Here is a 17,652-nt window from a genome sequence, read left to right as displayed (position 1 = left end):
TTCTCTGATGATTAGTGATGTTGAGTATTTTGTCATGTGTTTATCGGCCACTTGTACTCTTCTTTTGAGAAGTGTCTGCTCATGCCCCTTGCCCACGTTTTAATGGGATTATTTGTTTTTTTCTTGTTGGTTTGTTTAAGTTCCTTATAGATTCTGGATATTAGTTCTTTGCTGGAGGCAGTTTGTTAATATTTTCTCCTATTCTTTAGGCTGTCTGTTTACTCTGTTGATAGTTTCTTTTGCTGTGCAGAAGCTCTTTAGTTTAAGTAGGTCCCATCTGTCATTTTTTGTTTTTGTAGAATGTACTTATTTTCCCTGACTTTTCAGTCAGAATTTACAATCAAGGGGAGCATAATGGATCCGATGGATACCCAGGATAAAAGGGTGTAATTGCCTAGAGAATCTTTTCTGTTAAATATCATTCATCTTACTTCCCTTATCCCTTTCCCTCCAAACCTGTTTCCAAAACAAAAGCATTCCTCTGAGGAAGTGCTTGCACAGTGATAGATAGCCCATGTGGGGAAAGGTTGGGAGAATCATGCAGAAGAGAAACCGAGAGAGATGGAAACGGCATTCTGGCCAGCCACTTTTCTTGTAATCAATCACTGTTTGCCCTGCAGTAGTGGGCTGGTTGAGCGTACCCGCATAATTAAAATTCTCTATTCTAACCTGTCCTCACATCTTTAAGATGATTCTTCGAGAAGTCTGGGTTAAAAGGTTTAAGGAAGAAACCAAATTGTGAGTTTTGGGGGAAAGGATGATCATCATCTTTAAAAGAACTTTTGGTTTCCAAAGAAATATGTATAGAACTAAATGCACAGATTTTCTTTTCCATTTTTATATTTTTAGCCAATTCCCAAAGCCCTAAATCACATTTTCCCTTAGACTGAAACTCTAGAAAAACATTATTATTATTATTATTTATTATTTTTTGAGACAGGGTCTTGCCTCATTGCCCAGGCTGGAGTGCAGTGGCACAATCTCAGCTCACTGCAACCTCCACCTCCAGTGTTGAGGCGATTCTCCTGCCTTGGCCTCCCAAGGGGCTGGGATTACAGGCCCATGCCACCACACCTGGCTAATGTTTGTATTGTTAGTAGAGACGGGTTTTACCATGTTGGCCAGGCTGGTCTTGAACTCCTGACCTCATGATCAGCCCACCTCGCATTCCCAAAGTGCTGGGATTACAGGCGTGAGCCACCGCATCCGGCCTAGGAAGACATTCTTATCTTCTCTAGTTCACCCTCTATCACCGTCTCCTCTCTGGAGAGCCCCCTGAATGGCTAAATAAAACAGCTAAACCACCTTTCTTCCCCCTATGACCCTGCCCATGCAACGCCTCCTCTGAGTGATTGTTCCTATCCCATCTCCTTGCAAAGGTAGTAGAAAGTATTATAGCTGAGGTTCACACATATTCATCTGTTACCCATATACTAGTCAGAGAAATTAAATTATTTGATTGAATGAGTTCTGCTTCAAGCGAGAGAAGAATGTTCCACCCTCCAGTAATGTCACAGAGGACTAATTGAGTTTCCAGCTTCTATCCTGAAAAGCGAACAATCAAACAAAAAATAGAAGACACTGTGATACTCAGAAGCTCATTACATACATAGAAGATACTTGACCTCTCTCTATATATACAAAAAAATCTCACAAATGCACAGTTGGATTATTAATAGTGTTATCTCACAGGTGTAGAATCAGGTAAGCTTTACTTTCATCTTAGTATTTTCATATAACAAAGATGTATCATGTAAAAATATCAGGAAAAATCAATCCATTTTCAATCTGATAGAAAAAAGTATTGTTTTAATACCAAGATTAGCTTTTTCTTCTGTAAACTATTTTCAAGAGTTTAGGACAGGCCGGGCACAGTGGCTTACACCTGTAATCCCAGCACTTTGGGAGGCTGAAGTAGGCGGATCACCTGAGGCCAGGAGTTTGAGACCAGCCTGGCCAACATTGCAAAACCCCATCTCTATTAAAAATACAAAAAATTAGCTGGGCTTGATGGCACGTGCCTGTAATCCCAGCTACTCAGGAGGCTGAGGCACAAGAATCGCTTGAACTTGGGAGGCAGAGGCTGCAGTGAGCTGAGATCACGCCACTGCACTCCAGCCTGGGCAACAGAGCCAGATCCTGTTTAAAAAAAAAAAAAAAGTTTAAGACAAAAAGGGAAAGCTCACTTTCTATCAACAATAGCTTCCAAAAGACAATAACAGGGCTGAGTGTGGCGGCTCATGCTTGTAATCCCAGCACTTTGGGAGGCCGAGGTGGGCAGATCACCTGAAGTCAGGAGTTTGAGGCCAGCCTGGTCAACATGGTGAAACCCTGTCTCTACTAAAAATACAAAAATTAGCCAGGCATCATGGTGGGTGCCTATAATCCCAGTAACTCGGGAGGCTGAGGCAGGAGAATCGCTTGAAGCTGGGAAGTGAGCCACTCAACCTCCGCCACTGCCCTCCAGCCTGGGCAACACAGCGAGACTCTATCTCAAAAAAAGACAATAACAGTAACTCGAAAGAGGCTCCTCTTAACTTCTGCCACCCTAACCCATAATTCCACCCATTTCTCCGCTGGACTTACCTCATTCACAGGGATCAGAATACTTAATTGTTGCCTGTTCATCTGTAAAATGAAATGAGACATATTATTACTTTGAGGGCCTCCTATATTCAGAGGGAAAATGCTTCAGAAAAGCTACTGCTTGAGCCCCTTCCAGAGAATCTCTACAGGTTATGAGCATATTCAGAATTACAAGAAAGTTTCAATCACTAATATTTGTACATTGTGACAAACTATTAATCATAGCAAAAATAATAGAAATAGCCCTTTAAGAACAATGGTTCACATTGTTCTCTTATCATATAAAATGTCTCTAGTGTACGCAACTTAAAAATGGCACACAACTGAATTAAAATATTTTAGGAGATTAGATAATTTAATTATGTGCTACTTGGCTTGGGAAGGAGTATTTGTAAAATTAAGAGAGAAGCCATGAAGAATGAGGCAGAAGTAAGTTGGGAGATGCAGGTAAGATCTCAGCTCTCATTTCAGCCCAGCCCTCTCACCTGGCAGGTAGTAGTCATAGACCTTGATGGTTGCTGGTTTCAAGTTGGTGACCAGCACACTTTGGCTGATGGTGAAGCTATAAGTCTGAGTGTTCTTAATGAGCTGTGGGGAAGACAGATGAAACAGTACCTTAGAAGTAAGATGAAAATTACACTGTATGCAATGTGGAGTTAAAAGACCCTTGCTGTCTTCACGTAGATTTTCTGAAGCCCCGCCAGGCACAGTGGCTCATGCCTCTAATCCCAGCACTTTGGGAGGCCGAAGTGGGTGAATCACCAGAGGTCAGGAGTTCCAGACCAGCCTGGCCAAGATGGTGAAACCCCGTGTCTACTAAAAATACAAAAGTTAGTCGGGCATGGTGGCTGGCACCTGTAATCCCAGCTACTCAGGAGGCTGAGGCAGAAGAATCGCTTGAACCTGGGAGGCAGATGTTGCAGTGAGCCGAGATGGCGCCACTGCACTCCAGCCTGGGCAACAGAGTGAGACTCCATCTCAAATTAAAAAAAATTTTTTTTTTTAATTAAAAGAAGATTCTCTGAAACCCTCTACGTACCGCTACTGCCCTATGACAGCCTTAAAGACATTGCCTCCTGCTGACTTCCTGGCTCTTTCTTCTTAGGATCTTGCAGCTCTCTGGCCCTCTTGTGAACTGGTTCCCTTTGTTCGTGGTCCACCCTGACCCATGGCTTCTCCACTAAATTAGTCAAAGTGGCCAGAGAAACAGAGGCTTGCATTTTACTCCAACAGTTCTATGCCCCTTACTGGTTTGCTTTCTTCAATCTGGTCCCTGAGCAAATGATACCTCCTCAAAGAGGCTTTCCTTGAACACCTTATTTAAAAAAAGTCACGTCCCTGGCCTGCACCACTAGCACTTTTTATCCCCTTATGCTGCATAGCACTTATTACTACTGAAAAAAAAAGTGTGTGTGTACACATATACATGTAATTTTTAAAAACCTGAATATTGTTGTCTCTCCACTAGAATATCAGCACTCTTAGGCCAGGTATCATACCTATTGGTTTCATTGCTACGTCTCCATCACTTAGAAAAGTGACTGGCGTATGTTGGTTGTTCAGTAAATATTTGTTGAATAAATTAGCAAATGGAGAATCTAAGGCAATTGTATAAGTTACTTTAATATAACAAAATAAATCCTAGCTACTTGGGAAGCTGAGGTGGAAGGATCATTTGAACCCAGGAGGTGGAGATTATAGTGAGCCAAGATCGGACCACTGAAGTCCAGCCTGGGCAACAGAGTGAGACCCTGTCTCAAAAAAAAAAAAATCGTATTATAAATTTAGATATAGCGCTATTAACACCTAATTGGAAGGGGTTTCCAAAGTTCTTCAGGTATAGTGCTTCTCAAAGTGTGGTCGAGGGACCTCCCCTACTCCAGGGATCCCCGAGATTGCATCAGAATATCTGAGAGGTCAGAATTATTTTTAGAATGATATTAAGACTTTTTTTTTCCACTCTCATTCTCTTACAAATATACAGGAGATTGTTTCCTTCTGGGGAAAGTGATTTAAAAAAATAAAAAACAAAACAAGTATACAGGAGAGTTATCAGAGGCTACTTTATGTGTAATATTGCAACGGTTTGAATGTAGGAGTAATTAGGAAAATTTCATTCTCTTTGATTAAGCCAGATATTAAAGCAAAAATGCAAAACAATGTCACCATTCTTATTTTTTTTTTGTTTTGGAAAATAGTTACTTTCTTTTTCTTTTTTCTTTCTTTTTTTTTTTGAGATGGAGTCTCACTCTGTTGCCCAGGCTAGAGTATAGTGGCATGATCTCGGCTCACCGCAACCTCTGCCTGCCAGGTTCAGGCAATTCTTCTGCCTCAGCCTCTCAAGTAGCTGGGACTACCGGCACGCACAACCGTGCCCAGCTAATTTTTGTGTTTTTAGTAGAGATGGATGGGGTTTCACCATATTGGCCAGGTTGATCTCGAACTCCTGATCTCGTGATCCACCCGCCTCGGCCTCCCAAAGTGCTGGGATTACAGGCGTGAGCCACCACGCCTGGCCAGAAAATAGTTACTTTCACAAAAATTTTATTTATATTAAGATGTACTGAGTTTATTATCATTTTTAAATTAATTAATAAATATTTTAAGATTGTCTCAGTTTTAATTTCTAATATGATAAAGACCAATAGTTAAAACCCACTTCACCGAAAGCTGTTTGAGGTCCTCAATAAATTAAGAGTATAAAGGGACCCTGAAACAAAGAATTTTTAGAACCACTGTTCTTTCCTATCATTTGGTCACCATAATGAATTAAAGCAAATGACTAATATGAACCAAAAGAAAGCTGGGGTAGCAGTTTTTTTGTTTTTTTTTTTTTGAGACGGAGTCTTGCACCGTTGCCCAGGCTGGAGTGCAGTGGCACAATCTCGGCTCACTGCAAGCTCCGCCTCCCAGGTTCACGCCATTCTTGTGCCTCAGCCACCTGAGTAGCTGGGACTACAGGCTCCTGCCACCACGCCCAGCTAACTTTTTGTACCTTTAGTACAGACGGCATTTCACTGTGTTAGCCGGGATGGTCTTGATCTCCTGACCTCATGATCCACCCGTCTCAGCCTCCCAAAGTGCTGGGATTACAGGCGTGAGCCACTGCTCCTGGCCAGGTAGCAGTTTTAATATCTGACTAAATGGCACCCAAGGCAAGGGAAAAAAATGTGTGTGTGTGTGTGGCGGTGGGGGTGTGTAAGAATCTAAGGCAAAAGTAAATGATATAAATATATACACATATATAGTAATGGGGAAAGGATAGTATGTACTAATATAAGGAAAATTTAATAAGAAGATATGTTCATAACATATATATCTAATTATGTAGTCTCAAATATATCAGGAAACAATTGGCAGAAATGTATGGATAAATGGATAAATCAAATATCATAATTAGAGGCCAGGCGTGGTGGCTCACACCTATAACTCCAGCACTTTGGGAGGCCTAGGCAGGCAGATCACTTGAGGTCAGAAGTTCAAGACCAGCCTGGCCAACATGGTGAAACGCTGTCTCTACCAAAAAAATACTAAACAAACAAACAAAAACCATCATAATTGGATATTTTAACACATGCTTTTCAGAAATTGTTAAATCAAGCAGAAAAATAAGCAGAGTTATCAAACACATGAACAACAGAAATAATGATCTCAGACTTCTAGATCAGAATGCAAGCCCAAGAGAAAAGAAATAGATGTTCTTTTGGAGTGAACACTGAACACTTGCAAAAACAGATCATGGATTAGGTCATGGAAGAAACTTCAGCACATTCCAGGCAATCAGGATCATGAAGACTGTATTCTCAGACCATAATGCAACAAAATTAGACATCAGGAACAAAAGGATGGCTTTAAAAATTCCATGTGTTTCCCAACAAATTAAGAAATAGTTAGAACTGAATGACAGTAAAAACATTGCTTGTCTGAGATTGTGGGAGAGGGATGGCATGTACCTAGAAGGACGCTTATAGTACAAGTTCATTAAAAAATAAGGAAGACTATATATGTGAATAAGGTCATCCTCTGGTGAAATTGATCAAGAACACAAGGGAGAAGACACAGAGAAAAGAGGAAATAACCACAGATACAATGATTAGCACTGGCTTTTAGATCATTAGGCCTGTTAACTCAAATTAGAAGCCAACTGGCAGATTTGGCAGGACACACTGAGGAGCAGTTCATTGCAGTCTCAGGCATGGTGTCATGGAAATCAGACTCCCCAGGTTCTGCTCCCACCCTAGACACTGACAGATGGTATGACTTGGACAACCCACTCTCTCTCTCCAACTCTGTCTCCTTATGTCTAAGGAGGGTGGCTGTAAGACTTGAATAAGTCATGTATGAAAGCATCATAAACTTGGCAAAGTTTTAAACAGCAACATCATGATTACAGGGTAGTGCCAGATAAGCTAACCCGAGCTGTCTCAAAAGAAACTATACACAACTTGGCTGGGTGCGGTGGCTTATGCCTGTAATCCTAACACTTTGGGAGGCCGAGGTGGGTGGATCACGAGGTCAGGAGATCGAGACCAGCCTGGCTAACACGGTGAAACCCTGTCTCTACTAAAAATACAAAAAATTAGCCGGGCATGGTGGCGGGCGCATGTGGTCCCAGCTACTTGGGAGGCTGAGGCAGGAGAATGGCATGAACCCGGGAGGCAGAGCTTACAGTGAGCTGAGATTGTGCCACTGCACTCCAGCCTGGGTGACAGAGCGAGACTCCGTCTCAAAAAAAAAAGAAAAAAAGAAACTATACACGGCTCACACAACATAAAAAACCCTGGCTCCCTGGAAGACAGGAAACACAGTTAGATGATCGGGTTGGTGGGTGGGCAGGGGGTTGGAAATGGATGTTACTAACAATAGTATTTTGATTTGGGATATTCTTGTCTTTTGGTTATATACAATAAGGATAACTTTGTTCCTTGTGTGGAATGGAATATCATGAAAAGGAACATTGTAACAATCTTTAGAACACTGTTAGTCCTTGAGAACTTCTTGTTTTGTTAAAATGAAACATTACATACAATGTCTGATTAATATTAAGTAATATTAACATTATGTTAAAATGATAGGAGTAGCTATAGAGTGATGAGGGCTTACTCTATACCAGGTACAGTTCTAAATATTTTTACATGTCTGAAATAATTTAGTTTTTTCTATAACTCTAAAAGAACTATTTTGACCCCTACCCACACACATTTTACAGCTAACTTTCAACAGCTTGTCCAGTTACTCAGTCAATGCTAGAACCAAGATCACAGCCCAGGCAGTCTGGCTTCAGAGCTTCTGCTATTAACCACTATAACATACTCTAGAGTTGCAATGTCACTTGTGGCTACTGAGCACTTGAAATGAGGTCAGTCAGAATTGAGATGCGCTGACAGTGTAAAGTACATACTGGATTTCAAAGATGTGGTACAGAAAAAAAAAAAAAAAGAATGTAGCTATCTCATTAATACGTCTGTATATTAATTGTATGGTAAAATGGAAATATTTGGGGTGTATAAGCTTGCATAAAATATACCGTTAAACTTAATTTCATCTGTTTCTATACTTTTTAAATGTGTCTACCAGAAATCTTCAAATGTCGTAAATGGCTCACATTATAGGTCTGTTGGACAGGGCTCCTCTAGAGGCACAATGGGGTGTTTTACGGTATACCAGCATGGAGGCAGAACTCATGGCATGTTGTGGACTCACTCCCAGGCCCCTCATCCCCATGTGTGTGATACCCGTATATACAGATTAGAAGGGAAGTCATGAAGATCCATAAGCAATCCAGCTCTTTGATCTGGTTCCTGAATACCTACCTCATCCAAGTAAATGTTAAGTGTGTCAGTTCCAAATTCAACCTTCTTCACCAGGGGTTGCTGGAGAAGCTGAATAAGAGAGGGAGAAAAAAAAGATACTAAGAGCCAGAGCCTTCCCTGGGGTAGTCTTCCAAAGCTCTGCCATGATCAAGGAAACAATATATACTGTGGAAAAGGTAGGAAAAGGGAACCAAGACTATTACAAGTTGCATGTCATATATCTGCTACAACCTTGCAGCCCATTTAAATAATCCAATCATGAGTTTGTGTGTACATACATACATATATATGTATGTATATACATGCCGTGTGTGTGTGTGTGTATACACGCCATGATGCCCATTTTACCAGTTTTTAAAATTATAATGTTAGGTCCCCTCACAGCTAGATAAATGAAGAAAACAGAAGTAACTTACTAACTGATTGGTGCCCTCCATGGGACTGAACCCAGATAGCATCTTCACTTCCACAATAGCCATATTGGAAGAGCTACGGCTCCCCACATAACTGAGAGCAGGAAGAATAAAACACATGTGAGCCTATTACTTCAGTGCACTCTGCATCCCCAACACACACATGCACACACACACATGTACACACACACATACACACATACACACACACACATACACACACACGCAAGTGTCCCAGCTCAGCTCCTATGACCAGGTGCTCTGCCGGGCACCAGCACCCCAGCTTTAATCACCTGGTGTGAATAGTGAGAGTCAAGGATCGAGGTGAAGTCGGTTGCTCACATCTAGCTTTTCCTATTTCCACACTAAGACTAAAGGTCTTCATATTTGTGGGAGGGAGAATATTGTATCTCAACACCGTCTGGTAGGAAGAAATAGGTAGCCAAATCAGAGTTGGAAAGAACTTTAAAGATTGTACAGTTCAAACTACTTTTCTTACAAGTGAGAAAGAAAGAGAGAGAGAAGGCCTAAGGGGAAGATGCTCTCAGACTCTCCTTCCCAATGTCCACTCATTCTCATGGATCTCTACTTACCTGCACATAGACACAGCCCTCGCCTGAGGCCTCCAACATGTACATTCCAGGGACATTGGGCAGGGTCTCCTGCTGAAATACCAATCTGTTGACTGACTGTATGTTGAATGTGCGCTGGAAATTCTCAGTGGATTTTACAACCAGGTTGATCGCCTCAGATGGCATGTAGGCGGTAGTGGCATATTTGGCAAGAGCTTGGAGAGCAACTACAGTATCCTGAGGGAAACAACCAAACATATACTTACCATTTTGTGAGCCATTGGAATTAACCTTGAACAACTCTATAACCCACACATCTGGTTGTTGTTAGTTGGCTTGGATGATGACTTCTTTAAGTATTTAGAGAACTATACCCACCTCCTCTGGAGAAGCTGGCCTAGAAATCACAGTAGCTTGCTTTTATTTTTTTCAGATGGAGTTTTGCTTTTGTTGCCCAGGCTGGAGTGCAATGGCACGATCTCAGCTCATTGCAACCTCCGCTTCCCGGGTTCAAGTGATTCTCCTCCCTAAGCCTCCCAAGTAGCTGGGATTACAGGCGTGTGCCACCACATCCGGCTAATTTTGTGTTTTTAGTAGAGAAGGGGTTTCTCCATGTTGGTCAGGCTAGTCTTGAACTCCCAACCTCAGGTGGTCCGGCTGCCTTGGCCTCCCAAAATGCTGGGATGACAGGCATGAGCCGCCACACCCAGCCAGTAGCATGCTTTTATAGAAAATCACCATCAACAAGGTACTACTGAACATCCACAGATTACTTGGTTAACCTCATCAATTCATGTTCAGAAACCAACAGCTTCAGAATGAGTTATTGCTAGAAGCAAGTGGATAATTGTTCAGTATATATTTTACAGCTTCCTTATTTGGGGAGGAAACAGTAGTAACTTGATAGCCCTAGAAATTGCAGTCTATGAAGTCATTTAACTGTGTAATGATCTTCTACATCACAGTTGGAAGGAGTATAAGGGACCCTAGGAAAGTCCTTCCCTGCAGGCTGGCTTCTTAGCCATTATACCATGTGACAATCTTTTATTTCTCTGGGAATAAGACAGATAAACTGTCACTAAGTGAGCATGGTACAGTGATATTTGAACTGTTTCATTCTGAAAACATAATTCATATAAATTACAAGGGGAAGGAAAAATGAATGAAGTGTTCAACAAAATTGTTATATCTCGCTCATGTGTAAAATATTACAAAAAATATCTATTACAAAAAAAACCCGATTTCTTCATCTCACAAATGAAAAATACATTCTTATTTCGACATTATCACTGTCCTACAAAACAGGAAGACAGGTCACCCACCCTGGTGAAGCTGTGAAGAAGTTCTATCTGTGCAGCTTGACCATCTACAAACAATTTTTGTTTACCTTTTGTGGACTGGAGCCAGGGAGGTTTTTTACTGCTTGAACATATGGAGACAATTCAAAGAAAGGGAACTCACAGTCAGCTGAAAAACCAGTGTGGGTAATATATGATATATGACTTCTTGTGATAGCCAAGGATTTCATTGAAAAAGGATTCTGACATATACCTGTCACCGAGAGTTGTAAACATTTCACCCACTGCTTTCCAAAAATATTATTATATATTATAATTATTCAGGACCGAGCAAGAAGGAGTATTTTGTGATCTTTGGCCAAGAATTTCCCTGAAACAGGGAGGCATAGTACCATATAATTTTTTTAAGTTTCAATTAAGTCATTACCATATTTAAACTTGGTGCTTTTTTTTTTGAGACGGAGTCTCGCTCTGTCTCCCAGGCTGGAGTGCAGTGGCGCGATCTTGGCTCACTGCAAGCTCTGCCTCCTGGGTTCATGCCATTCTCCTGCCTCAGCCTCCCGAGTAGCTGGGACTACAGGCGCCCACCACTGTGCCCGGCGAATTTTTTGTATTTTTAGTAGAGACGGGGTTTCACCGTGGTCTCGATCTCCTGACCTCGTGATCCACCTGCCTCGGCCTCCCAAAGTGCTGGGATTACAGGCGTGAGCCACCACGCCTGGCCTAAACTTGGTGCTTTTAACATTTTTACCAAACATGCAACCTATTAAAAGATGTTCATTCTTTCAGGTCTGATTTACATGTTATATCTTCAGTGAAATTGGCTAATTTCAACAAATCAGAATATAATCTTCATGAGAACAATAAATACATTTTCTTAGTTATTTCTGTAGCCTCATCAAAGTGATTTGGACACGGTAGATATTTAATATTTTCAGAATACATAGATTAATGACTACTCTCTTCATTATAATCTAAAATAATTTTTTATGATTTGAGTTTATCATACAATTCTACCCCTCTGTTTTTTCCCTACTGCCACACCACTCATTCAATTTCCCAATTTCCCCTTACCCCTAACCTAGATAAAGGAAACAGTCTCCTGATCTCTTCCCTAACCTAGATAAAGGAAACAGTCTCCTGATCTCTTCAAGTCCAACGTTTCTCCTCTCTAAATTATCTCACACACCAAGTGGCTGATTAATCTTTCTGAAACAAAGTTAAAATTTTTGTTGTTGTTGTTGTGTTGTTGTTGTTGAGACGGAGTTTTAACTCTTGTTGCCCAGGCTGGAGTGCAATGGCGCCATCTCGGCTCACTGCAACCTCCGCCTCCCGGGTTCAAGCGATTCTCCTGCCTCAGCCTCCCAGGTAGCTGGGATTACAGGCACCCACGACCACGCCTGGCTAATTTTGTATTTTTAGTAGAGATGGGGTTTCTCCATGTTGGTCAGGCTGGTCTCGAACTCCCGACCTCAGGTGATCCGCCTGCCTCGGCCTCCCAAAGCACTGGGATTACAGGCATGAGCCGCTGTGTCCAACCTAAAAAATTTTTGTTTGTTGTTGTTTTTGTTTATTGTTGTTGTTGACACAGAGTGCTGCTTTGTCACTCAGGCTGGAGTGCAGTGGCGCGATCTCAGCTCACTGCAACCTCTGCCTTCCAGGTTCAAGCAATTCTTCTGCCTCAGCCTCCCTAGTAGCTGGGACTACAGGAACATGTCACCACATCCAGCTAATTTTTGTATCTTTAGTAGAGATGGGGCCACATCCAGCTACTAAAATGTAGAGATGGGGTTTCACCATGTTGACCAGGCTGATCTTGAACTCCTGACCTCCAGTGATCCATCTGCCTCAGGCTGCCAAAGTGCTGGGATTATAGGCGTGAGTCACTGTGCCCGGCTAAGACTTTTCTTATCCCTCAAGCTGATATGAGCTTTCTCTCCCATTTTGAAATTCGATATGTTGTACCTTTTGCATGTTTCTTATATTATAAACCAGATCCTCTTTGTAATACATAGACTTTGTCCTCGCTTTTCTTCTAGACTGTAAACTTTTTAGAGTTCAGACTATATCTTATTAGCTTTCTAATACCTGCGATAGCAGAAGAAGGATATGTGCCCATGAATCTTGGTGTTATCTTTACAGACCCCATAATGGTCTTCCTAGTTTATTAATATGTACATTTAGCCATAATTATATATATCCTACTTGTATGTAAAACATGGACCTCATGATGTTGCTTTTTTTTTTTTTTTGGAGACAGAGTTTCACTCTTGTCACCCAGGCTGGAGTGCAATGGCATGATCTCAGCTCACTGCAACCTCTGCCTCCTGGATTCAAGCGATTCTCCTGTCTCAGCCTCCTAAGTAGCTGGGATTACAGGCACCTGCCATCACACCTGGCTAATTTTTGTATTTTTAGTAGAGACGGGGTTTCATCATGTTGGCCAGACTGGTCTTGAACTCCTGACCTCAGGTGATCCGCCTGCCTCGGCCTCCCAAAGTGCTGCGATGACAGGCATGAGCCACCACGCCTGGCCCCAGTGTTTCACATTCAACAACAAAAAAAAGAAAATTAAATACATCTGGTACTATTAATGTGCTCATATAACCCATTTTATGAATACTTCCATATATTGTTCACAGGCTTTTCCTCTCTCTAAGCCCCTGGACCGAGAAGGCAAGGACAATATGTTTTCCTCTATCTCCACACAAGATCTAATTCTACCTGATAAGTGGCAGTGGGAGAACAGGCTGTTTACCTGAGTAGAAGAGAAGCCCCCATATGCATTGCGTTGCTTGGCCAACCAAGCCACTATGCTAGTGGCCTTCGCTATCTCCTTTTGAGTCAGGCTGGGCTTGGTAAGCTGGGCCAACAATGCATATGCTGTGAGTTCCACATCTACAGCCGCAGGTTCAGACCAAGGGCTGGCGTTCGATGATGGAGTAGGTTTCTGGCTCCAGTGAATGGATTCTCCTATGGAAAAAGAAACATAACTAGGATGTCCTTAGAAGGAACTGGCTTTCCCACATTCACTTTGTAAATGCAGCATCTTAGAGCAGAGTAAGTACCAACTGAGAATTAAACAGAGTAGAAAAAAAATTTCTTAGATTTAGCTGATTAATTGACCTTGATGTAAATACAAGGATGCATGTGTGCGCCTGTGTGTAAAGCTAGAAGCATCGATAAATGTTCCTGCCTCCAGCAATTACATGAAAACCACCCTTGTTAATTTATCAGTTTTGATGCTAATGGAAATAGGTAAATAGAAGCTCCTTATAAGAATCTCTGTGTTTGGGGGCAATTTTTGTTTGCTTACAGTTTTATTAATTTTTCAGCATTTATTTCATTTAATCAAAGATTTAGGCCGGGTGCGGCGGCTCACACCTGTAATCCAGCACATTGGGAGGCCGAGGCGGGTGGATCACCTGAGGTCGGGAGTTCGAGACCAGCCTGACCAACATGGAGAAAGCCCAACTCTACTAAAAATACAAAATTAGCCAGGCATGGTGGTGCGTGCCTGTAATCCCAGCTACTTGGGAGGCTGAGGCAGGAGAATCATTTGAACCCGGGAGGCGGAGGTTGCGGTGAACTGAGATTGCGCCAATGCACTCCAACCTGGGCAACAAAACAAGAGCGAAACCCAGTCTCAAAAAAAAAAATTTTTTTTTAACATTTTAAGTAGAATAAAAATGGCAGAGTATATGTAAGAATTCTGAGAAACCATGAAGAAATGCTAATGAGGCCAACTATATGAAACATGCTTAGAAGGCAGTCCAATAGAATGAGACCAAAAGAAGCCTCTGTGACAGCCAAGATGACAGATAATGGATAACTTGAAAAAAAATAAATAACAAATGAGAAGACTGTAAGTTAGAAGACTAATTAAACAGAATTTTGGAGATAATAAGTAACCACAGAAGGGCAATCTAATTGGAAGAACGTAACAGGAAACATGTGAGCTTGCAATACAAGATAATGGAAAAGAGATCATCACAATAAACCAATATACGGTGGAACAGGTGTATTTAACCCATTGTCTCGGACACACATTTCATGACTGGAGTTGCTCAGACACAAGAGAAAAAACTACCTGACCCCCTGTGAGAGGACAGCTCAGCCATGACGCTCATATAAATGAAGGCTGAGACTGCACTTCTGCCTGGAAGAATAATTTTAAATACACAGCCAGATAAATGAAATGCATTAATATTTTATTTACAAGATCTGTCATACTTCAAATAGTATTCTAAATATATTTAAAGTGGTCCGGGCCAGGTGCAATGGCTCACGCTTGTAATTCAGCACTTTGGGAGGCCAAGAGGGGTGGATCACTTGAGGTCAGGATTCTGAGACCAGCCTGAACAACATGGTGAAACCCCCTCTCTACTAAAAATACAAAGATTAGCCAGTGTGGTGGCAGGCACCTGTAATCCCAGCTACTCGGGAGGCTGAGGCAGGAGAATCACTTGAACCCAGGAGGCAAAGGTTGCAGTGAGCCAAGACTGCACCACTGCACTCCAGCCTGGGTGACAGAGCAAGACACTGTCTCAAAAAGAAAAGAAAAAAAAGTATAAAAATGCCCTTTGAGCACTTGCGTGTGTTTCTCACAAACCTCCCAACAATAATTTGATGACTTAATCACTGTTACTAAAATGAATCCTAGAGTACATGTGTGGGACAGAGGTTACTAGGGAGATTATAGATAACTCACAGCTTATGTTCACAATTTCAAAGAACTCTCAACAGGACCAACATACCTGAGATGATAGCCTGTTGATCTAACTGTTTAAGGAGAATGTTTCTGATGTCCATTTCCCCAGCCAGGGAGAAAATGTAAGCCAACAGGGCCTGTGTGTAGAGGTTGGTCGTGGAGGTGGCCGAATTCTTGAGACACCGTAGACCCTGGCTCACCATTGGGTCCTAAAAAGTGAAGATGAAGACTATAACTTATAAGGCATTCCTTTAAAAATGGCAAGTAATCAGGAAATCATCTTATCCTCCTTGACCATAAAAGGGTGACTAGAGACAAAGATGGGTGAATGTCTCTAGGAATACGCTTGAGAAGGAGGGTATCAAGAGCAGGAGCCAGGAGAACTTACATCTACGTCCTTTCCCATCTCCAGCAATGCAGCTGTGACATACGCAGTCAAGGAGACCTCATCATCAACACCACCCTAGAGGCAAACAGGGAGACAGTGAGTCAGGGCAGCAGGCAGCAGCTGCAAGAATTATGTGCAGATTGCAAAATAGCCTCCCCTCTGAATAGATGAATAATTTTTAAAAAGAAAAAAAAAAGAAAGCTCTTCTTTCCACAGGCTTTCTGCAGCTCCAAGCCTCCAGGACACACAAAGAGGGAACAGGCTGGACTTCATAACTGCACAGCCTTAAACAGCCTGCAGGAGGCAGCATGTGGACTTCAGCTGAGTGGGTATTTAAGAAACCCAAGAGGAGTTAGGAAGGATAAGAGTTTGAAAGAAGGGAGGAATAGGGAGAGAATCTGCCGCATCACCACATCTGAGCCTCCTCACATGCAGCTCCCCTCAAGCAGCACAACACCCAGCCCTTCAGCAGAGATTAGGTGAGAACTTCCCTGCTTATCGCCTTTCCCAGAAAGAGCTAAGCAAATTTTTTAAAATATCTACTCAAATTATTATCCTCATTCTATAAATAAGAAAACAAACACTTAACAAGATTAAATAGCTTGTGGTCACGCACAGTGGTTTATGCCTATTATCCCAGCTTGAGGCCAAGTCTGTGGGGAGGATCGCTTGAGCTCAGGAGTTTGAGGCCAGCCTGGGCAATACGATAAAACCCCAACTCTACAAAACCTGCAAAAATTAGCCAGGTGTGGGGGCACGTGGCTCCGTGGTCCCAGCTATTCAGGAAGCTAAAGTAGGAGGATCATCTGAGCCCGGGGAGGTCAAGGCTGCAGTGAGCCATGATTGTGCCACTGCCCTTCAGCCTGGGTGACAGAGTGAGAGCCTGTCTCAAAAAAATGAATAAGTAAATAAATAAAAAGATTAAATAGCTTGCTCACGGTTACATGGCTCATCTGCAGCAGGACTGGAATTTGAACCCATGACATTTAACTCTGGAGCTCATGTGCCAAACCACTAACCTTGGCTACACAGAGGATGGATTTCTCAATGGACTGGCCTGCTCTCATAAGAAAGTAGGAAGAGGCTGGGCACGCATAGGTCACGCTTGTAATCCCAGCACTTTGGGAGGTCAAGGCGGGTGGATCACTTGAGGCCAGGAGTTCAAGACCAGCCTGGCCAACATGGTGAAACCCCATCTCTACTAAAAATACAAAAAGTAGCCAGGCATGGTGGCACATGCCTGTAGTCCCAGCTGCTCAGGAGGCTGAGATCACTTGAACCCAGGAGGTAGAGGTTGCAGTGAGCTGGGATTGCGCAACTACACTCCAGCCTGTACAACAGAGTAAGACTCTTGTCTCAAGAAAAAAAGGAAAGAAGGAAGAATACCTCTGAGATCTTGCTCTAGTCAAGTCCTTTATCTTAGTAGAGACAGGGTTTCAGACTGGTCTCTAATTCCTGACCTCATGATCCACCCGCCTCAGCCTCCCAGAGTGCTGGGATTACAGGCATGAGCCACTGCGCCTGGCCCCCACGCATATTTCATACAGTGTATAAGAGAAGAAGAAGACAAAAACTTAGGGGAGACTAATAAGATCCTGCAGAGGAAGACTAATGAATCCTATAAATAGATTTTTTTTTTAACACTCAAGATTTTTAATCCTTGCCCTGGAATAGCAATGTAAGTGATTTCTCTAGAAAAGTTTATACAAGTCTTTCTTGCACTGAGTGTGTCCTGAATTGAACAAGTTATCCTGCAGGATCTACGCCTCGCCCTGTGCTTGGGACAGGTACAGACAAGGTAGTGAACAGAAGAGAGCAGTGCCTCTGGAGTGCAACTGCCGTGGTTCAAATCTCAGTCCTGCCACTTATTA

The 17,652-nt window shown here is 42.3% G+C and overlaps 1 protein-coding gene across 8 annotated transcripts in view; it reads right to left on the bottom strand.

The window, feature by feature from the left end:
• Positions 1-522: 522 nt before the first annotated feature.
• The window catches only part of A2ML1 (alpha-2-macroglobulin like 1), a 53,648-nt gene continuing 36,518 nt past the window's right edge, over positions 523-17,652 (bottom strand). For 5 of the 8 annotated variants that reach the window (XM_019038173.4, XM_055358631.2, XM_004052661.5 and 2 more), the window contains 10 exons: positions 15,782-15,856; positions 15,440-15,602; positions 13,441-13,655; positions 9,406-9,621; positions 9,106-9,233; positions 8,816-8,906; positions 8,400-8,468; positions 3,072-3,174; positions 2,587-2,628; positions 523-1,545 (listed from right to left, as the gene is read on the bottom strand). In XM_019038173.4, the coding sequence (XP_018893718.3) occupies positions 2,588-2,628; positions 3,072-3,174; positions 8,400-8,468; positions 8,816-8,906; positions 9,106-9,233; positions 9,406-9,621; positions 13,441-13,655; positions 15,440-15,602; positions 15,782-15,856 (1,101 nt within the window). In that variant the 3' untranslated portion in view covers positions 523-1,545; position 2,587. Of the gene's footprint in view, positions 1,546-1,588; positions 2,140-2,586; positions 2,629-3,071; positions 3,175-8,399; positions 8,469-8,815; positions 8,907-9,105; positions 9,234-9,405; positions 9,622-13,440; positions 13,656-15,439; positions 15,603-15,781; positions 15,857-17,652 lie in introns of those variants that run through there. The other 3 variants (XM_055358633.2, XM_055358635.2, XM_055358630.2) reach the window with 3 other exon arrangements.

This window comes from Gorilla gorilla, chromosome 10, assembly GCF_029281585.2.
Source record: "Gorilla gorilla gorilla isolate KB3781 chromosome 10, NHGRI_mGorGor1-v2.1_pri, whole genome shotgun sequence".
NCBI lineage: Eukaryota > Metazoa > Chordata > Mammalia > Primates > Hominidae > Gorilla > Gorilla gorilla.
Note: the sequence above shows the minus strand (reverse complement) of the source record. Positions and strands in the feature narration are given on the sequence as shown.